This window comes from Anabas testudineus, chromosome 4, assembly GCF_900324465.2.
Source record: "Anabas testudineus chromosome 4, fAnaTes1.2, whole genome shotgun sequence".
Taxonomy (NCBI): Eukaryota; Metazoa; Chordata; class Actinopteri; order Anabantiformes; family Anabantidae; genus Anabas; species Anabas testudineus.
Window position 1 is genome coordinate 23,805,177 of NC_046613.1, and position 23,590 is coordinate 23,828,766.

General features: G+C 40.1%; 1 protein-coding gene across 2 annotated transcripts in view; it reads left to right on the plus strand.

Annotated features, from left to right (window-relative positions):
* Nucleotides 1-23,590, plus strand: part of zc3h3 (zinc finger CCCH-type containing 3) — a 49,649-nt gene that overhangs the window by 5,907 nt on the left and 20,152 nt on the right. For both annotated transcript variants that reach the window (XM_026345821.2, XM_026345822.2), the window contains exon 4: nucleotides 22,576-22,726. In XM_026345821.2, the coding sequence (XP_026201606.1) occupies nucleotides 22,576-22,726 (151 nt within the window). The remainder of the gene's footprint in view (nucleotides 1-22,575; nucleotides 22,727-23,590) is intronic.

The window sequence follows — 23,590 nt, forward strand, 5'->3', positions numbered from 1 at the left end:
AACCTAGGTGATAAGTTGTGATTATTGTGAATGTCTGTATGGTATGGTAGGTATGAATGCTTTGAAAAATATTATGCTTAATCCATTATCAATATAGCCGATGAGTTTTCTGTTAATTGATTTGTTGCCTGATCATTTCAGCCCTCAATTAAACATCAGCTGAAGGTAGAACACACACATTTAAACATAAAACAGACTTATTATTGACTACATATTGCTGGAAATTAAACCCTTTAATAAGAAATACTGTGCAGAACACTTGTTTGTGATCCAGAGGAGACAACGAAACTGAATATAAACCATGAAATAATGTTTAACATCATTAGCAAGTTAGGTTCCCCATTTCCAAAGGTGAGACTTTGTCCACAATGCAATAAAAATGTAATTCTGTTATTTGTTAAACATCTTGAATCTGACGGTATCTTTCAGTGTTGGAACTGAAAATTGAAATTTAAAGTTTGGTATCTGCAGCTCAGATAGTTGTGACAGCGGCATGTTTACCACTGTGTTACATCATCTTCCCCTTTTATTACACATTTTAATCATTTGGGAACTAAGTTTACTAATTGTTGCATTTTTGTTAATGGAATCTTTGCCCATTCTTGCTGGATTAAAGACTTCCTCTGCTCAGTGGCCCGTGGTCGCCATTGTCTGATTCTCTGTTTTGTGATGTGCCACACATTTTCAGTAGGAGACCAATCTGGACTGCAGGCAGGCCAGTCAAGCGCACACACTCTGTGTCTGTGAAGCCATGCTGTTCTAGCATGTGCAGAATGAGACCTGACATTAACCTGCTGTAAGATCCACTGACGTTGCCTTGATGGCAGTCTTTTTAATTTCCCAGTTTGTACCTTTGCCATGATGCACCCCCGTACCATCACAGATGCTGGCTTTTGCATCTTTCGCTCATACTGGTTTGGAAAGTCTTTTTCATCTTTGGATGCTTTTGGAAGTTTTCCCCAAAAACGGGGACTCGTCAGACCAGAGAGCACAAATTCACTGTCGTTCAGTCCACTCCTCATCATCATGGTACCATGATCGTTCATTCAGTGCCTTCTGAGGGCTCAAAGATTATGCGAATTGATACACGGTTTCCCTCCTCAGTTTTTACACACTGAGATTTCCCAGTGTTCCTTAATTCTTTAATAACATTATGACTGTTGGTGGGGAAGGACCTAAATTCTTTGCAACCTCATGCTGAGAAATATGATGAATATAAAATTAGTAAACAAAGACCCATCTGTCTTTAAGACTCAATCATGACGAGTGTTACTGATTAACCTGCTAATTTTGGAAGTCTGGAGTCTTAGTGTTCCTCAATGTGTGCTGAACGCATTAAATGCTCTCCCCAATCTCACTTTTCTTCTCATGGCAGTGTTTTTCCTAGATTTCTTGTTTGTTTTGTGCCTTAAATGTAGATTGCTTTGGGTACAAGTGTCAAATGACTAAATGTCAGATAAATAAAAGTTCAGTTGAATCACAGCTTTTAGTTTTTTGTTTAGTTTAGTGTTTTCTGCAACTTTTTTGGAAATGGGGTTTGTAATTGCAGGAACTATTCACACTAATTTTTATTTTACAATTTGGGTTTATTTTACAAATACAGTGACAAGAAGAAGCATGTGAACTTTTTGGAATTTTGTGGTTTTCTGCATTAATTTCGTAAACTCTGGGTCGTTTCTTTACCTCATTAATGAGTGTTTGTTGTTGTTGTCTAGGGGTCATTCTGACTGGCCGCCCACTTCTTGGTAGAATAGTCACAGTTCCAAAGTGTCTCTGTTTTTATATTATTTACCTAACTGTAGACAGGTGAATTCCTGAAGTCCAGCTTTATGTAAATCAACAATTCTTGATTGATGGCTCAAACAACAAACTCATTTTCCTAACACGACTCCGGGTATGCTAATATGTGACTCCAGTTAGCTTTTTGAGGTCATTCCAAGGTTCAAGTCGCACTATGAGATTTTTTATGGTTGTTCTAAATAAAAAAATTATTTTGTATTATTATTTCAGGCACATTATATTTATCAATTCCAAAAGGTTCACATTGGTTTACAAATCTGTCTGGTATGATGCTGCAATGAAACTAAATCAGCCAAATATGTCAAAAAGCCAAATTCCAGGCAAATTATTGTGTAATGTAATTTGATTGGTGTAATTTTTCATTTTACCTCACAATCTTCAACATTTATGAGCAAGTGTTTTCTGCAGTAATTCTCAAGTTTAAAATTATGTTTCATTTGAAAAATCACTGAGATATTTTGACGTGTTAAAACTAATGGATATGAAAAAATACTCCTTCTAGATCTCCTGACTTATATTTAGCCCTAATCCTCTCACCTGTGCCAACTTCTGCATTCTTATGCTGAGTCTCTCAGTCTGAACATTACATAACCTCCTCGTATTAGTCTTAATTACTAACTAGTACTCATGAATTAACCGTATTAGTTAAACTCATCAATTGGTCCAAGTCCTGGTTAAAATCACTCATGGCGGTCTATAGTTTTGAGTACTCATTAACATAATGCATTACCTGGCGTCCCAAACTATCCTCTTTATTTTCTCTAGCTAGACCTGTCTGCAGAAACGCGCACACACGCTGGGGTTCAGGAGTGTGAGAGCGTGTGGCCCTCTTACAGTAGCAGTGCTGCCACCTTTTGCTCTCTCAGCATCAACTTACCAACAAGCTGCCCCTCTACCACCTGATACCATGGAGCCCATTACCACCACAAAAGAATGCCCCCCCCCCCCCCCCCCCCCCCACCTCATCCTTCCCTTCAGTGATCCTATTACCGTGCCTACAGTGATCCCATTTATTTCACCCATAAATCATATGTGCTGCTCTGCATCAGGCCCTTTCTCTCACAGGCATTTTCCACTCTCTCCAGTTATATGTATGAACATGTCACCGTACATTAACAGCATCTATACTGTTCTGTATAATCTTCTTACCGTTTGTTTTGTCCGTTTTCTGTCACTATTGGGAAGTTATTGAATTGTTCCAATGTGTAAACTGTTCCTTACAAACACAACAAGCATGCTGCTTGTTGTGTTTGTATATGTCATAGTTGGTTTTGGAAGGAATTTTGTATACTAGGAACAGGTTTTGCAGCCAGTTCACATTCCATGCATTACAACATGTACAACTTTTTTTTTTTTTCTTTGGTCTTTAGTTTGGCCTGACACACATTTGTTTATTTTTGTTAGTTTATTTGCATCACTCTCTGGTTCACACTTGCTCCAGTTTCTCCCACTTTTCCTTCACACGGCAGCCACTTGTCCATTTGTCAGTCGCTCATCTCACTGATTCACTGACCTCACAGCACAGAGCCATGGTTGCTATGTGCATACTGGAAGCGCCACTCTATATCATATGTATTTGCATTCTGATCTTTCTCAGAATGTTTTATTGGTCAAATGATTTTAATAGTTTGTTTGTGTGTGAGTGTATTGGTGTGTATGATTGTCCCTTCAGCTGCTTGACTGCATACCGTTCTCTAAATGCCAGTCCCTAGTGCTCCCATAGTATTATCAGTTAGACAACACATACACACTGGTACTGTGTGGACCTTAACCTAATACACACACACAGGCATTCTGCTCATTCCTCTACACTTTCTCAGGCTCTCTGTGTCAAACAGGTGGACCTCTGTCTTCTCTTTCTGTCTGTGGCTTTCTTTCTCGTTATATGTCACCATTTGTCTCACTCATGCACATACTCTACAAGGCATGTGTGCCCTCACAAATGCAAAGGAATCACACCTCCAGAAATGTTGCCCTAATGATTTAGGTAGAAACTGCTGTTGTCATTGCAGACAGAACAGGAGATCAAACAAAATGCAGTGTTTTAATTTTTACATTTTTGTGGAATAATTTTTGAGAAAAAAGTAGCTTGAACCTCAGCATGAATGTATCTCAGTGCCTATGTATGTGTATTTTGTGTATACAGTATATACATATATGTATATAAATGGTATGCTATTTGGAAAGATGGTGTCTTGTGCAGGACAGGCTTAGTATAGCTCTTCACCCTGGTGCACAGTAACATTTGGCATTAACCTCTCTGGGTCCAGGGAGCTGTGTATGTCATCATCAGACCCTTAAACCTACAGTATGCCTACATGAGTAACTCCTCCCCATCTGTGTTGTAAGAGCCCCTCCTCTTTTCCAGGACTCTCATCAAACTGTCAACGGGCCTTTAATTAAAGTTCTGACTCTTTTAAGGTCAACATGGAGATTGATTGTCCTTACTACTAGGACTAGCACTTAGACCCGGTCAGATCGCTGGAGTCTTATGGCTTGTCCTAGATGTTACAAAAGTTACTGCTAGTTCCATCACGAGGGGACGTAGGGAGAGTTATCCTATGTATCTGTGAGATGAGATGAGATGAGATGAGATAAGATGAGGGGCATGTGTTGAAATGTGTAATCAAAACCATTGAGCCCAGAAACTTTAGCCTGAGATGACTGTGACTAACTCCCACTTAAATGTTTTCTTGGTACCCAGAAGAGTGGCTTGTGTGCCAGGCTGTCTGAAATCAGAAACCGAACAGGATACAAGCAGAGCTCTACTAATTATTTGAGAACACATGTCAAGCAATGAGAGTGCCATTTATTGGTAAACGGGTTGGCTCAGTAAAGGGTTGTCATCTTTTGCTTTTAGACTATAAATTCTAATGTTGATCTAATTTTTTGTCCTTAAGACTGTGACATTTTGTACAATGAGCTTTTTCGTAGAAGTCGTAAGTTTAATCTACCAAATATTTAAAAACATAAAAGTTGCTCATTACTTCTGTCAAGGTAGGGCACCTTCACTAAAACTTTGGATTTATTGTGTTTTTAAACCATGCGTGTTTTTTACTGCCAATATCCCCATGTATTAGGGAACTAATTTTATGTTGCATTATTAGTTTGTGAAAATGTAGTTTAAGTGCCGACTAACTTTTAATTATATTAATAATACTTTATTATATACTGAAACTGCGAGAAGAGGGGGGGGGGGGAATCCAGGGGCCATTAGGAGCTGCTCCATAAATCTTCACCTTTTGTCAGCTGGAGAGCATGCTGGTGTAGCTGCCCAGCCCCTCACTCTGCTGTACTCTGACCCTATGACAGTAACACTATCCCCCCAGCTCTCCTCCATATGTCTGCACACTGACGTGTTACCATAATAATCATTGGCGGTTTGCTGGGTCTGAGGAGCGCTTGGCACGTTAATTATGCCCCCACCACACACACTTCTTCACACACACAGGCATGGACACATGGTAGAGCAGGGATTGTGTGTCTGGTTGGGGCCAGAACAGGGTTATCTGGGCAGTGGGTATGGTTGTTGACATGGGGAATGGTTTATGACTTCATGGTGTTGTTGAGGATTTCTCGGTGGTTTATAAATTGTACTGTACAATCCAATCAAACAATGCAGTCGTCTCTTTGAGTTACAGACTCAAGTATTTATCTAAAATATTAGCTAATTCCAGCTCCTATGATCTAAGTGATCATAGGTGGACTTTCTGTCAGGCAGCTTTGGTCTTTGGTTTGATTGTCTGTAAAATAAAAAACTGTGTAGCTACACTATTACTACACAGTGACAAGACAAAGTATGTGAATTTCAGTGGTTTCTACATTCATTTATCATAAAACATGATTTGATCTACATATAAGGCCCCCCACCCCAAACAACAATAACCTTTTCTGCCCTGTCTAAAGGGTCAGGGCAGAAAACGTCTATTTTCATGCCAGCACTGCAGAGGTCACAGTGACCACACATATGTACCTTCCATCGTTTTCTCCCCTGCTTTGGTCTTCAATCTGCTGTCACATTCAGTAATTGCTCACCCTAGTCTTCTTTCCTGTGCAGAAGGATTAAACGTATTCCCCTAATTGATGGCTTGGCTGAGTGTCTTGGTATGCTGGTGGAGCCAAGTAGAGGCCAGGACCCATATTCCTGTAATGATAGTGAATGTTGTGTGGTCAAATGAACTGATCATCCCTTCTAGCTCATTACTCAGATTGTTATTGTCATGAGCTCTTTCCTTTTTTCTGTCTTTCTGCCTGGCTTCATCTTTCTGTCATCTTTTTTTGTCATATTCTCTTGTTCCTGTCTACCCCACCTGGTTGTTCAGCCAAACCCCAGAGGCAGGCTTCAGGTCAAAGGCCCCAGGCTGAGGAGAAACCTGACTCCCTATCATCTTGATGTTTTTTTGTTTTGTTTTTTTCTTTCCAGCCCTTCCAACTTTCCATTTTAGTCATACTGCAGTAGACACCCAAAGCCCCCCTCTAAGTCTATTCTGGTCTTGTTGAAGTATTTGGTGACCCCCCCCCCCCCCACTATCTCCCCCACCGGCCCATACTACTCCTTTCCTTTCTAAGTTCCTCCTATCCCTCTCTAATTCCAATCAACCATGTCTCTTTGCCTTCTTTTTCAATATCTTATGGGGAAAGTTATGCTTTGTCCATTCTCTCAGTCCTCCCTCCGCTATATGACAGTTTGCCTCCAGTCATGATGGGCATTTAAACCCTTTAAGCTCAATGCCCCAACTTTTGCTTATGTCTCTGACCCCCTGCTTGTAGTCCAAGGGGAGGCCTCCTAAGCCCAATATTACTCCCTACATGTGCCCCCCCCCCCCAGCTTTCACCATTGGAAATGATGTAGTGTTGGGAACAAATGTGGAGTGGATTCATCTGCAGACATGAACAGTTGTAAACTGAGTGATTAATTGGTCTTGTCAACCTCTCTTTTTTTCTTGCTTTCTTCTCTCTATTTATTACAGCTTGTGTTTTATTTCTTTGGTTCATAGCCAGAAACATGTAACTGAGATTTTACAGCAGAAGAAATTATAACAAATTCTGTTATTACACTGTAAACATAATGCAGGTTAAATGGGGGTTGTTGGTGAACTATTAAAAATAATTAAAACATGAAAATATGTTTATGTAAAACAATCTGGTGTCGCCTCCTGACAAGAGAAGAGTGTCAGGAGGCGACACCAGGTAGACCGTGGCCGAAACACCACCAACACTTCACCTGTTGTATTGTGCAATCAGTTTTTCCAATAGTTGCAGATTTTGTTTGTTTGTCTAATCTGTTCATAATCAAATCCTTTAAATACCATGCTGTTGTAGTAGACATTTGACGTCTAGGCTTTGCATTTTTATTTGATTAAAAAGGTGGTGAATATTTACACAATACTAATTTATTGAAGAAGCAATGTTGTTCGTAGATATTCATTAATTAATTCACTCAAAAATTCTAAAAATGTTTTTGTCTGCCCTTCGCCTCATTTGTTTTTGTTTTTTAACAATGGATGACTATTCAGTTAGCATGCTCTTGTTAAAGGGCTTTAAGATAACTGCTAATTCCAGCAGCGCTGTATTGATTAGCTGTGCTGGGTGCAGATTGTTTTATAGCCTGAGAAGAATGCCGAGTCCCCCCCATCACCCCCTTCCCATGCTCCTTCTGTACCCTCTCTCCTCGTCAAGGGTCTCTCTCTTACTCTCTCTCTGGTTAAATAATTAATGCTTAACCTATTTAATTAGTGAGATTTACTCTGAACAGACGCAGAGTAATTGAGTCCTCAACTGTGTGTGTGGTTGGGGGAAGTGTGTTTGTGTTTACTCTGTGTGTGTTTCTCTGTGTTTCTGTCTGTATCGTCACACGTACCATGATTGCAGCGTTAGGTGGCTCAGTCCTCCTGCACTCTGTTGAAACAGCTTGTATGATTTACAGTGGCAATGTGGCTTTGAAGTGATTGTTAGTGAGTTGCCAATAGCGCTGTTGGTATTTGTGGTCGCAGAGGTGTAACCCACTTTGGTATGGCAACTCCGGCGCTGGAAGCCGTGCTTGTTTTTGTGCAGCTTTCATGCCAGCAGGGTTGGCATAAAGGGCAAAGGAGAGATAGCAGTAATAGGTGGAGAGCTCAGACTATGAGCTGTGGTTGTGATATTAATAACTGGTACTAAAGGCAAAAACAATGAAGGATATGTTGATCATCTTTGCTGTTGTAATTGAGGCTCTACACTTTGACACTGTGTTCTGATCAAAGAAACTGACACTAGCAGTTAGTGTTTAAATACATTTGGAAACGTAGAGTTTTAATATTGATGTTGTTGGCAGTAAATGTTTTTAAGATTACTTCATTTTATGATTTCCTAAAACCTGTTGATCTTCTACAGTCATAGCTTAACAAAACTGAATAGGAAAGTCAGAAAATGTAAAGTTTGGTGATTAAAACCTTTTCTTAATTTATAGACTGGCTCGTGGTTGGTTACCAGCCAACAGTAGGCTGCAGCAGGCGGCACCGATTGGTCGGAAAAGGTCACTGTCTCGATCATTGGGCCAGCAGAAGCTTGGAATGAAAACCCAGAATTGGGGATTAGTACTATTTATAATCACCTGTGAGTAGGTCAGGCTGTACAGCCAGATTCAGAAGTCTCACATACTTAGACACACACACTCACACACACTCTCACACTAACTTTTTTAAACACTCGCACGCATGGGCACCACAGATCCCATTTCTGTATTCCTGACAACGAGCTGCAGAGGGGGCTGTGCACATGTTCACTGCTAGCTCAGCAACCTGAGCAGCAGGTAAAATCCACGCTCCAAAGAAGAACATTGCTGCAACCAAAATTAGCACTAGAGTTTTTTTGTTTGTTTGTTTGTTTTTAGCATGATAGATACTACACTACAGGATACATTATATACATATTCCCAGAAAACTGCATTTATATGTGCATCTAAAACAGTTGGCAATCTTAACCTTTTGGAGAATTCAGTGTGACACTTAACTTTATTAATTTTCAGAAAATGATGACCATGGAACATTATTTCAGGATAGTGTAAATGCGGAAGTTTTGCCAGCAGTTAAATTGATATATTTCTCACTTTTTTACATCTGCTGGTTCCAGCAATAATGTCTTATTTGTCAACCTTTTGAGTTCCTCACTGACAAATGACTTAGTATTCACTGCCTCTCTTATAACAGGAAAGTGTTTAATTTGATTACAAAGGTAACTTTAAAGCCTTAACTCTCACACAGGTTAACTTTAAACTAAAATTGAACAAATGACAATTAAAATATATCTTTCTTTTATTGGAAAGTTCACATTATTGTTCCTTAGTTTGTCAAAGATTAATGGATTAAGTATATAAAAAAGTGCAAACAGCATTAAAGCACATGCAACATACAGATGTGAGTTTAAGGGTTGGTACTACACACCAAGCCAATGGTCAGCCATGGTGGAGCGTCTGTCAGGCTAGTTTTTAAAGTGTGTCTGCATCGTTGACACTAGTTGGGCCCCTATCTGTGGCTTTTCTGCTGACACGTTGCTTTTTGAATGAAAGTGGGCTCTAAGAATGAAGACACTCTTAAGAAAGTGAACGCAAAAGGATTGATTGATTGAGTGTTAACAAGACATGAGACATGCTGTTAGAGTTAGAATTATTCTTCTCTTAGATTTAAAGTTGGACTATGCTTATGTAAGGTTATTTTCTGAGCACATCTGTGCTGGAATATGTCAATGAAGATTCTCAGTCGTCCAGGTGAAGTTATCTGGAAGTTTAGTCATGGCAACTGGACTTCCTTTAGTTAGTTGAAACGTTTCGCTACTCATCCAAGTAGCTTCTTCAGTCTGAAGATAGTTGGTTAGAGGCCGCAAATTTATGCTCCAAGGCTGGTTTCACTCCACCCCTTGCCCTGAATAGGCTCGTTAGGTGAAACAAAGGATGGGGGGGATGTGAAGGATGTAATGGTCACACCTCAGCCCACCCCCTCGTAACACCTAAATGGGTCGTTAAGTGTGTCCAACCTGGTGCAGGTGTGAACTGGTTCTGGCCTTTTTGGGGATAGATGAAAGGGCAGCATGATAAATAGAAGACAGGTTGTGTCTAAGTCCTCCACCTCTGTTGAGAGAGGGAGTGTTGATTTGCACATGCAAGGCTTCCCTCACCCCTCTCTCAAACCACTTGTCCTCTTTGTCCAATATTTTAACGTCACAGTCCTCAAATGAGTGTCCTTTATCCTTAAGATGAAGGTACACAGCTGATTCAGGACCTGAGGTGTTACTCCTCCTGTGCTGTGCCATCCTCCTGTGTAGCGGCTGTTTGGTTTCTCCAATGTACAGTTCAGGGCATTCCTCACTGCATTGGACCGCATACACTATATTGCTCATCTTGTGTTTTGGAGTCCGATCTTTGGGATGTACAAGTTTCTGTCTAAGTGTGTTAGTGGGTTTGAAATAGACAGGGATGTTGTGTTTTCTGAAAATCCTCTTCAGCTTATCTGAAACCCCAGCCATGTAAGGTATGACCAGGTTTTTGCGTAGGACCTGAGACTCCGACTGTTCCCTTGCTCTTTTCCTGGAACAGGTTCCTGCTTTGTTCCTGTGCTGGAGAAATCTTACTCTATGACAGCTACTGAGATGCTTTTGGTACCTTCGTTACCAAACTGGTACTGCATCAGTTCTGTGATGGAGCATAATAGATGGATGAAGAATAAAGTGAGGCAGAGAGAGGAAGGGTTGGGCAAAGCAGAGTGGATTGATTTAAAGTATTATGCTAGCACTAGCTTATGCTGCATATTGTATCATTAACCTTCTAAAAGCATGCAGTGATCGACTGCAAACGGGTGTGATACTAATATTCGATTTAGGGTTGTTATATTATTTTAAGTATTTAGCTTGAAATCACCTGTTCTTTTGATATCTGTTCTGTTAAGTATGGAATACAAAATAAAAAAGACAAATATTTTTGGTAGTTTTCCACTCAAAACTCAGGACAAAACATCTTATGCAGTATAATTTAATTTATAATTTGCAAGTTATATGTAATGTAATAAATATGCAAAACGAGATGAAAATGTTATCAAATTCTAAACTTTGTCAGAAAGACACTGTGGAACAGTCAATGTTACTACTGCATTTTTCATTACAGTAGATTAATATCGCCTACTGCTGCTGAGAACTGTGTCAGTATCAGACACTGGTCTTTTTTTTTTTTTTTTTTTTTTTTTTTGGTGTTATGGTCTTTTTATCTGAGCATTTTGATTCAGGTAAATAAGTTGGGTAAGGTTTATTTATGGCCACAAGTAAATGGAATTGCAGTGTAGCAGCATAAACAGGTTGACCTTAACCTGAGTATGACAAATAGCCAGGCTGCTGCATTTAATGTAAACATTCAGGAACTGTTGCTTTGGATCCCAGGGTCTTTATTAGTTTCTAGTATGCACTACCTGCGATAGTCAAACACATTAAGTAGTTAAGTAAGTAAATTTATGTGAACAGTTCCTCTTCTGAAGTTTTTAAGCTTGTAGCGTGTTTGTCTTCTTTGTAGTGGGACATACTTTTCTGTGTCTGTGGAGGAGAGCAGAGAGTGACTGTGAGAGAGAGTACAGTATTGATCTGGGGCAGTTCATTTTCTGCTGTCCCCGGTGAGTTGCTTCAGGGGAAATAGCTAGTTTGTCTCCTGTCATTGTAGCTTCAGTGTTAAAGAGGGGTTAAAAAAAAGAGAGAAAGCCACTTGTCAGTGGAGATGAGAGCATCACTACCACTCTTCTGTGACTTCTGTGGTCGCAGAAGAGCTTTAGGATTAGACTGCTGTTATTTGTATGTGCACATGATTGATATAATGTCCCCGGGACACATGTTTGTAGTTTGCACTGTTTACTGTATACTTGTGCTATACTATGTATGCCTATAGGGCTAATGTTGTGTGGGCTCTTGTGAAGAAGGTGATATTGATCATTTGCCGTTTACTGTCCCCTGTTCCCTTGTGAATTGCTCTGTGGGAAGTGGTTAATTTGTCTCCTGTCCAGCTTACCGTGCGTGTGTGCGTGTGTGTGAGAGAGAGAGTGTGTGTGTGTGTGTGTGTGTGTGTGTGTGTGTGTGTGTGTGTGTGTGTGTGTGTGTGTGTGTGTGTGTGTGTGTGTGTGTGTGTGTGTGTGTGAGTGTGTGTGAGTGTGTGTGAGTGTGTGTGAGTGTGTGTGAGTGTGTGTGTGTGTGTGAGAGTGTGTGTGTGTGTGAGTGGTTAATTTGTGTCCTGTCTTTTGGGGGCTTAGCTGTTAAATACCCCACTCCGTCTCTGTGGAGACACACACTGATATCATTGATTGTCTTGTTTGATGACAGTAATGCTGGACTGATTGGCAAATAGCCCCATTATCAGTTTAAATTATAATGTGAATCCAGATAATGAAACATGACGCAAGTTGGTTAAAATGTTTGAAATCCACAAATATGTATTATTATAATTATAATAAAAAAAAATAATAAAATAATAAAATATAATAATAATAATAATAATAATAATAATAATAATAATAATAATAATAATAATAATAATAATAATAATGTTATTGTGTTCATCTGGCACAACATATGGCAGGTGCATTACTTACTGCTAATCCTATAAAACAAGGCAAATAAAGCTCTATAACACAAGCTGTACAGCTGAACAGCTTCCTCCCTACTAAACGAAATCATATTTTAAACAACCATTTTCTATTTACTCTGGTTATCTTTGTGTGATATTCAGACTTGATCTGTACAGTATGTACAGGTGTACAGTATGTTTTTGTATAGACACATTAGATCGGTTGCTCCTGCTAATGCCTCCCATTTACAGCAGCCATTCTGTGCTTGTATGTATACTTTTGTGCATCTTTCATTTGATACTTCACAGCGTATCTGCTCTCTTACAGTTTAGCTTGTGTACTTGAAGTTCATGGCCCCTAGTCTATTTTGGAGAGGATTACCATGCTGCTATTTCCTCATTTCTCTGACTCACGTGGAGGCTTCTCTTTCAGTGCATTCTTGCTTTAATGAGTTTGTACATATAAACAACCAGTTGGAAGCAGCACATGTTGAATTACCACAATGTTGAGGATTGTGTAACTAACTTACTCAATGGTACTAAGACTTTGTGGGCATGCCCAGGTGTTTGTAAAACCTGCTGCAGGAAGCAGTCTGTTGGCATCATTAAGCATAATCTAGAATCAACATATGACAAAACAAGTTCTACTGTGACTTCTTTTAATGACTAGTTAGTGGTTATTTTAGTGTTAGGCTAATTATTTTGCTATTGAGCTATAGCTTTCTGTTGTTGGCTTATGGTCTGCTGTGACTTTGAAAGACCTTTAATAGTATATATGCCTCCATATATATGTTTGTGAGCAGACTATGCCAGAGGTTCAGCAGCGGTGTCCGCTCCAAGCAGATGCCCGCTCCTCCTGGTTGCGATCAGCATTTTAGCAGGCTGCTGCCAGCTCTTCTGGGGCCCAGAGGGACCAATTAGGGCTTGGCAGCTGCATCTTGAGTGCCACCATGGAATGAGGGGGCCATGGGTGGGTAAGGATGCTGTATAAGAGAAGGGCAGATAGAGCTAAGGACACACATGTAGGCATGGAGACTTACTACAGAAAGGTTCCACACCTGAGAAAAGAAGAAAGAAATATAGTTAAACAACCAAATGCAACACATTTTTAGAAAGAAGAGGACCATGAAGTAGCTAAGTACAAAGTGTTTATTTGGATCCTGCCTTGTGCAAGCCACGTGCTGGTTTTCTGAAGGATCAGAAAGAGGAGAGTGGAAGCCCCTCAGCCCCCTGCTTTCAACAAATTGACACCTAAGTCGACAAGAGCCTTGACTGTCCCTCATCACACAGTTGTTTCCCATCCCCCGTCCTGACCTTAGCCACCAGACCCTCACTTTACACTTTTCCTCTTTTCACCCAGTTGCTGAGCTGATGGTGGCCAGGGGCCAGAGTGAACCATCAGGCACAAGTTCTATAGTTATTCCAGCAGGCTCTCTTCATTACATTGAGACTCAAAGGTCACATATTAGTGCCATTGCCAAGGGTCATCTGGAAATCTATACTGTATATATTATTGGACACACACAAGCAAGCGTGCTCCTCCTAATGCTGTCATCAAACGCTGTTTATGTATATGTAAATATATACCAGGCAGACTCTGGAGACCACAATCTGTATTTTTTCTTTGTTTCTGTTATTTTTATACAGTATGTTGTGCTGAGTGGGTTGACTGAAAGGGAACATCCACTCATAGAGATATTCAATTTAATCTCATGAACGTCAGGGAAAAGCATCTTCTTACACTGCAGAAGCTAGAACCAACACAAATTCAGCATTTGTTGTTCAAATAGACTAAGATGATTATTTTATTATTCAAATAGTTTACAGATTTTAACAAAGACATGAAATTTACATTTACTGTCATTGGCAGATGCTTTAATCCCAAACTTACTTACAAGTGTTGATTTCTTGTGTAAGATCTACTTCGCTAGCCATTGGCTTTTGTTCACTGAACTTGAAGGAGAGCAGCTGTATTCAAACATAACCCTTTTCCTCTGTATAGTATAGGTTTCTGCCTATACTAAATACTCCTTAATAGCAACCTCAACTTCCTGCCTGTTCAGTTTTCTTTTTGACACCCTCCTCATGCTCCGTCTCCTTCTCTCTTGTCACTTTAACGCATTCATGAAGCTTCTGTGTCTCCTTATGGGCTTGTACATCACCTCCTTGTCTCTCTGTGGATGAAACACAAGTTGGAGACCGGTGTCTGACCGGCTGACCAGGTCCATCATTCACTTGCTTAAAGGAATCAGCAGCATGATGGATGCACATCATCATGCTGCATCATCATCTGCCAAATGTACACAAACTATTTGATTGTATTAAACAACAACACAGTTCACAGGAGTATAAATCTGATGGTGGGACCCCACTCAACCAAAATTATATTCTTAGTGACATACAAGTGTCATTATTTTAAGAGTACAAAAATAGTGTTTATTTGGAATTGTAAAGTCTTTAAAAACTTGAATACCTTATTAGATACACAGACTGAGAACGTGTGAATTGTCCTTTACCTGCTCTGGGGTCTTGACGTGTATTGTTTAGGTTCACATCCCTTGTGGACTTTTGCACTCACTTAACCTTCAGGTGCCCCAGTCACACTTGGAAAAATGTTTATGACATACACTCCCTGAGCCTTTACTGTCTTCCACAAATAAACACACACACAGTGTACCTACACACTCTATACTCACAAACAGATGCACTTATACTATGTATTAATGGCAGTTCTTAAGTGGACAAAGCTCCAGGCTCTTCCACTTGATGGGTCTAATGGGATCTGCTGATTGACAGCCACAGTCATCCCTTTGACCAAACATGACACTGTGTGTGGCACATACGTATTGAGACACATGAGAGGTTCGTAACGAATCACAGCCTGACAGAGTCACGATCAGCGCTAAGGACTTTGTCATCTTTTGGGGTTGGGGTCAGGGTCAAGGTTGAGTTCATAGGAAGTGCGTGTTTTTGTCATGTCTTATTTATGTTATTGATGTTCTTTATGGCTACAGAAGCATATGTCTGCTCTGGAAAAGCACACATAGGGGCTATTATCATTTAATTATTCATCAAGGATGTTGTCAGGTCTTCTTTCATATTATTCAACATTTGGAAAAATACTTAGACATAGATTATGCTGTCAACCTGTGTCTCTTTTTATGCTTTAAGATTATACAGCTTTTGATCATATATCCGTAATGTAATGGTAGACTGTATGCAAAGTGCTGATTTGCTGATTAAACCTCAGACTCAAGCTCTCATCTCATGCATAAATTGTTAAAGAATGACTGTTGACATTGACATGAAGGACATTAATTTTTTGATGAAGTAACTTTGGACATTTCAGGAAATGCTTTCTTCCTAGAGGTGGATCAGCAAATCAACACCTTATGTACTGTGCCAAGAAAAAGTATGTAGTCTTTTGGAATTTCATGGTTTTCTGCATTCATTTGTCAGAAAACCATGTTATGTATAGTGTAAATGGTTGGTACGGTGTAGCTTCTTAAAATACCAAAAAATCCCTCATGATACATAATACTAACAGAATAAATTTCAATAGTTACAATGGTGTAAGGAAAAAATATAACATTATTAAAACTAGTAATAGCCTATCGAAAGTTTATGAAAGCTCAAAAAAATGTTTTGCTTTAGTTGTTTTGTTTCTAAAAATCATAAAGATATAGAATATGTCAACAAGTAAACTTCAGAGGAGTTTGTAGGAGTCATCATATAAGCAACAACCAATGCCTCCTGAGTTTAGCTTCATTCTTAATACATATACAATGGCAAGAAAAGGTATGTGAACCTTTTGGAATTTCATGGTTTTCTGCATTAATTTGTCAGAAAATGTGAGTATTAACAAATATAATGTGCCTAAAATAAAATACAAAAAATTTCACATCTTTCATGTCTTTATTGAGAACAATCATAAAACTCCATGAACCCTTGGAGGCTTGGAGTCCTGTTAAGAGAATTAGGTTTGAGTTGTGGACTGTAGCTACTTTGACTGACTTACTAGACTTTTGATAGCCCATTATTAGTGTCAATAATGTTATATTTGTTCCTTACACCATTGTAACTATTGCAATTTATTTTGCTAGTATTATGCGTCATGAGTTTTTGTTATTTATTTTAAGAAGCTATACAGTAACAACCATTTACACTATACATAGCATGGTTTTAGAAACAACTGGGCAACTTGAATTCATATTGCCTTTGCCTGAACGGAAGAATTCCCCCTCCCCACTTCAGCCTGAGGTTCCTCGGGTCAGCTGGTATAGGTTACAGCTGATGGCCCCACTGCGATGATAGACGAGGCCACAAGCCACTAGGTGCCCCCACCCTCCCCCCTAAATCAGCGTCATTACTATCCCTCCCAAAACACACCCCTTCTTGCTGAACACGCCGCTCTGTGTTGACATCACCACATTGGCTGCCGTCTGCTCATTGCACACACCAGGGGCCTCCCGGCCAGTTTGTGGCCCACACAGCTATCAGCCTCTGTGTCCTTGCCAACCCTAGTCTTCATCCACACACACACATACTGTAGCCCATGAGTATTCCTGTAAAAAGGCTGGTGCAGTTCCATTGTGCAGAAAAAAACTTCTTTAAATATCAAACTGTTTATACTCTGACATCTATCTTGCAAGTGTTAATACAGTCATGACAGAATATATAACTGAGGAGCAATTGATTAATGTTAAGCCATCTGTCAGCGCACTTACAGTGACACCAGTCTGAAGGTAGTTCTGTTTATAGTCCACAGAAATAAATCAAGACTATGTGTAATATTACTTTAAGCATACAAAGTACACACATATATACTCATGCATTGTTAAAACTCCAGAATCTTTCCTTAAAATTCAATCAGATCAAACATTTCATGATTTTTGTGGCTCATTCCTCTGTTCTCTTTTAGTGGAGTTAAGTTTGTTCACATGCAGGGTGACCAAAGCACCCCCCAGGATTATTGGTTTGAGTCCTGGTTCCTCCTGGTCACAAAGTGTCATTGGACAAAACACTGAACTACCAACCCTTGGTGCTGCAATTACAGCTGATTGTCCACATTAATTTCTCAAAGGGGATTGAGAAAGTATGAATTCTTATGCAAATTTCACATTGTAATTGTACTTGCTATACTCTGAATTACAGAATACTATATTTTTAAGACCTTAGTTGCAGTTCTCTGTTGCGAGGGTATAGCATCAAACTCTGTTGGCAGCTTTTGGGTAGTCTGTAGAAAGTATGGCTGGATGTCAACGTGTAGAGATCATTTTATCATACCCACTTAGGCTTACAACGGGTTATTAAACTGCGGTAACTCCCTTGTTAAGTCTGATGTTAGCATGACACTGCTGTCTTTTGTAAAAGTGCCAGAGCAGTGGGAGTCAGAAGATGAGCCCCAGGGGACGGGAACATGGGATGTCAAGAGGAACAGGCGCTGTCAATAATAAGATTTATTATCCATCGGGCATCCCAGGGAGGGAGACCGCTATTTGCTGGAATTGGCCGTCAGGTATTGAGGGTGATGCCACCGGGGGGATCCCTAAGAGGATAGAGGAGGGAAGGTGCAGTGCAGTGGCCTGTCAGCACCCACAGTTAGAGGTTCGGGGATAGAGAGATGGAGAGCATGGAAGGAAAGCACTGAAGTGGCAGACAACTTTTACTCAAAGTCTCGTCCATGCTGCTTAAAAGAGGCTCAGTCATCTTAGTGATCTGACTCTAGTTGTACACTTATGAGATGCAACATCCGTCTCTTAAAGTTGATGAAACAGGATATACACTAATGATTTGTCACATTTTGAGTGGATTCCTTAGTTGGAACATTAGACCGGTTATGTTACAGAGCAGATAAACGTGCAACAAAATAAAATCAAACTTTTATTTTGCAGTGGTTCCAAATCCATTTCCATACCCATCCATTTTGGTTCCATATTACTTCTGTGGCTACAAATGTAATATGAGTGAATATAGAGCTTTTTATTTCCCCCGATTCAGATTTCTGAATTCAGAAAGTGAGGTGAATCGGATTCTGCTTCGGAAAAGTGATCAGACCAAGATATGATTCTGTGGATTGTTTTTTTTCTGAGCAACATCTAACCAAATCTTAGCTCAGATGCCAGTGCTGTCCAAAATTTTCTCTAATGAAATTTTCAAAATTTCTCATTGCATGAGACTTATTTTTTAATGAAGTTAACGAGACACAGCGAGTGCTGTGGGGCTAAAAACTGTTGTCCCTGGTATGAAATGAAGCTTTTTATATTCATTGAATGTCATTTCAGGATGTTGCCTTAGGACATAGGAAACAGTCATAAGAATATTATAGCTCAGCTAATTAAAGAAGTGTGAAGAAAACAACTGGCAGACTAATCAATAATCTAAATAATTTATAGTAATAATAGTTGCATCTCTGACATAAACTGTTTAATGTGGTTACGATTTGTGGAGATTCAAATCTCAGAGACAAATAACTCAAAACCTGAGGCAATAAAACCTTGACTACCGTGGGTAGTAGTAGATACCACTCGAGTCAGGCTAAAAAACGTGTTGAACCAACCCTTTAATGTGGCTCCATGACTAAAAGCAGAGGAAGCGATGAGTGCAGTGCCGAGCGACTAGAGTAGATTATCTGTGGATTCACAGCAGTGACTCAGTGAGAGATGGATGGACGCTGTGTGAGCTGCGTGCGTCTGCAAACAGTGTCTTCATAGCGCAGGGCGCCGCTTCACTTGCCCCCCCTCCCCCATTGTAAAACAGGCCATTGTCAAAGGTCTATTAGGGGAAGATTGAGACCGTGTGTGTGCACACACACACACACACACACATTCATTGGTCATGGTGCTATTGGGGAAGATTGAGACCCCATTGCTCCCGGAGCCACTCAACCAACACAACCTGCAGTGGTTTACAATCAGAGGAACACCGTCCATCCATCCCTGCTGACACACACACACACTCTCTCTCTCTCTCTCTCTCTCTCTCTCTCTCTCTCTCTCGCTCTCTCGCTCTCTCGCTCTCTCGCTCTCTCTCTCACTCTCTCGCTCTCTCGCTCTCTCTCAGTGAGGGATACACACCAACCACACAGCTCACTATAGATGTCATTAAACAGTAGCCAAAGTGGCATAGCTGTGTGACAGTGTCATGGACATGGTGGTTGTCAAGATGTTTGGAATGAGAGTTTAGAGGCAGATTGCAGGTTAGGCATGCTGGAGGTGGGTGTGAGGGGTGTGTTGTAAAAGGTTGCAGGGTAAGAATCATGGCAGCACCTTTGACAAGCCCTATTTGTCATCTGCCAGGACACCCAAATAGCTCTGACTGCAATACAGATGGATTGTAGAAGAAAAAGTGACTTCAAGCCAGGCAACTAATCCTGTACAAACCCCCACCCTCACCTGCACCCATATACTCCTTGCTCTTTCTAGTGCTGTCTTTTTTTCCCGGTCTCTCTTTCACATCCAAGGCTGGGTGAAAGTGAATAGCACCATAATATTGAGAATATTTATTTTCTCATTTTAACATTTATCACAATATGAAACATAAATATTCAAAATCACATAACATGAACATTTTATATATAAAACAAAAATGCAAAAAAATGATGATAGATTTCCAGTTGCATTTAGATTGGTTTCATTAAAAGATGTTTGTGGCTTATTCCACAAGTCCATTTCTAATAAATAAAAATTGCATTTGCTAAATAGCTGACATGGTATAGCCACATTACATTAAGTCAAATAGGTCAAATCTCCCAATATGTTTTAAACTGTGTTCAAATTATAAATCATTGTTCAACTTGTAGTTAAAGTTATGATCTTTTAATGTGGAATCAGCAGATCACATGTGAGTGATCAAACTGGGTGGATTGATCTTTTTCTTTGGTGTCCTGTTACATAAAGGACACATCAGACATGCTAATCGGAATAGTGAGGTTTAACATATTACTATGCCTCTATAGAACCTTGCATGCATCTTGTACAATACAATGTGTGCGTGTCCTAAACCTCCAGTCAGTATTTCAGTAGCTCCCTCCCCTCAGCGCTCAGTGATTTGTTCAACAGTAAATGATTGTCTGAGATGAATTCTCCAGCTGATCCAGAGCTGCATCCTGGTTGACAAATGAAACCAGGGTTTAGGGGGGAGGAAAAGTGAGTGGGAGGAGTGGAGAGAGAAGCTGGAATGTACTGAAATAGAAATCGAATCATTTTATTGTTTGTCTCTGCAACTCTTATGATCATAGTTTCTTACTGGATGCTAATTAAAATGGCAACAGGCCTGACAATAGGCAATTAAAGACTTGTGAAAGAGGTGATGGGAAATGAGCTCTTTACTGGGACTATAAACTAATTTGTTATCCCTCTCTGATGTCTTCACTGTGTCTTTTCTTTACTCATTAGGTAGACAGAGTGCTGTCACTGACCACAGCAGTGAGTGATTGGTGGAGGGGAAAGATGTAGTGAAGATAATGACTGAAAAGAAATGTCCTTTTGGAATGTCATGGTTTTCTGCATTAATTTGTCATAAAATGTAATCAGATTTTTATCTAAGTCAAGATTATTAACAAATATGATGTGCCTAAAGTAATAACAAAAAAAAAAATCTGATCTTTCATGTCTTTATTGAGAACAACCATAAAAACCTCATAGTGATAGTTGAAAAAGTATGAATGAGGTATTGACCTCCCTTAGTTTCATCAGTCCACAAAACATTTTGCCAATACCGCTGTGGAGTGTCAATGTGCTTTTTGGCAAACATCAGGTTGCAGCAATGTTCTTTTTAGTAAGCAGCAGCTTCCTTCGTGGTGTCCTGCCATAGACACTCTGCTTGTTCAATATTTAACCTACTGTAGACGCATGAACACAGATGTTAGCCAGTTCCAATGATGCCTTGACTGTCACTCTGGGTTATTTCTTTCCCTCATTAATGAGTGTTTGTTGTGCTCTTGGGGTCATTAATTTCTGTATGTACAGTAGGTTTGGGCATTGTTTTTGTTGGCAGTAATAAAACTGTAGACAAATTGTGTAGCACCAAATCACAACAGAAATAATCTCAAGGCACTTTGTGTTTAAGGTTTAAGACCTTACAAATATAACTGTATACAGAATTATATAGAAAACCCAACAACCCCACTGAGCAGCACCTGGAGACAATGGAGAGAAAAACTCCCTTTAGAGGAAGAAACCTCCAGCAGAACCAGGCTCAGGGTGGGCGGCCATCTGCCTTGACTGGTTGAGGTGAGTGGAAAGAGGAGAGAGAAAAGAACAGCAACAAGCAGCAAAAACACTGGACAGGTTGGTAGGACCAGTAACTGGACTCTGGAGATGTACAGCTCTGAGGCAGAGGATACAGAGGAGAACAGAGAGGAGGAAACACAACTACTGGAGAGAAGACACAAAGTTAATGACATGAAATGGTAGAATTTGAATGGATACAACAGAGGAGAGTACTCCTGTTGTCTTATGTCTGAGACTTCCTATTACCACTTTCACTGCCACAGTCTTCACTTACAGAGTTCTTCTCCATCTTTGACCTCAGCACAGAAGCTTCTGGCTCATGAAGTTTAGTCTTTGATGTTTGTAAGCTGAACAGGAACTTGGATGATCCCCAATGCAAATTCTGTTCTTTGTGCAAGTACGTCAGCTAGGCCAGGCCATCATAAAACAACTTGATGGATACACAGCCAAATAAATAAATAAATAAATGAACACTCCCTCGTCTTTTTTTCCTATTCCGATCTCTCTTCTTACGCCTCTTCTCTGATGGATCTGTAAAATGATATAACGAATGAGACTTAAAGTGAGAAGGAGGGAGGGAGGCTGGGCAGGAGGGATGAAGGCAGCGAGGAAAGAGACAGAGGATATGATTTATTAGGCTCATAAAAATTCTGCCTTTGTTATTCCCTCTCATTTTTATATGTGAAGCTTATTAAAGAGCACACCTGCCAGAGTCCTCTGACAAACTTGTGTGTGTGTGTGTGTGTGTGTGTGTGTGTGTGTGTGTGTGTGTGTGTGTGTGTGTGTGTGTGTGTGTGTGTGTGTGTGTGTGTGTGTGTGTGTGTGTGTGTGCAGTTTTATGCATGTGTAATGTTGTGTAATGCGCATTTGTTCACATGCTGACATGATCTTCAGATATTGCTCTACTTTGCTATGTGACCAGATTGTCATTTGCAGATTTTCATACTGACCTGTCAACTTTGCTGTCCTCAGGTCCCACCTCTTCTTCCCACCGTAGCCCTGCCTCCCAGCGGGTGTTCAGGACGCGCTACAAGATGGTGACCCGCCCAGGCTGCAACACTGCAAGCACCCTCCACTACAACCCCACCCTCTCCTGGAGAGTCAAGAAGATCCAGTCTGCCAGGTAATCCACATTAACAAAGACAAATACATGTACCCCCGCTGCAGGACTGAGTTTAATGTGTCTCAATGGCTAATATTCTTCAGTGCGGAGCAGCACCCTGTCTTTTATGTCACTGTTGTGTAGCATGAGTGGAAGAGGTTTTAAATTTATGGTGCTCATTTTTACACAGTAGATAACCCAGAGAATAAACCATTTACACCGGTGTGCTCCTTACATTAATTTACACCAGGGAAAGATTCTCACCTAAGAAGGATAAAGCGAGGTAAGGGGAATGGGTGGGTGAGTCTATTTCTTAATGTCATTACAGACCTCCATCTATTCTTTCCATCCCCTGTATCAGTACCAAGATATAAACCACCTGCGAGTTTTAATTCTACATAAAAACAAGTGAGTGTTTCTATTTCAGGTTAAAAGAACAGTGAAATATTACACTTCTCAAAGCCCATGGTGAGGTTGCTTAATTTGTCCAGCAAACAATTCATAATCTGTGAGAAGTGGCAAACCTTGACTGTTGAAGCTGGAATCAGAAGAAATGTTTAATTTCTGCTTGAGAGATGACTTGTTTTTGTTTTTTGTATTTTGTTTTCCTCATTGCGAACATCGTTCTGTAAAAAGCAAAACCAGGATCTCACATGATTTTGTTGTGCATGAAACCGCACATTTCCTCTTTTTAACAGATGACATGGTGTGGTAGTGAGGTCATTTGTGGGGTAAAGAGTTAATTAACATTTACAAGGAGGGTCGTTATTGGGTGGTGGATGTTAAGTTAATCCTCATTTGTGGCTTTATCACTACAAAAAATACTTACTATAATGACATTCATTAGCCAAGTGCAGTTTAAACTTTGGTTATGAAAGCTCTGAA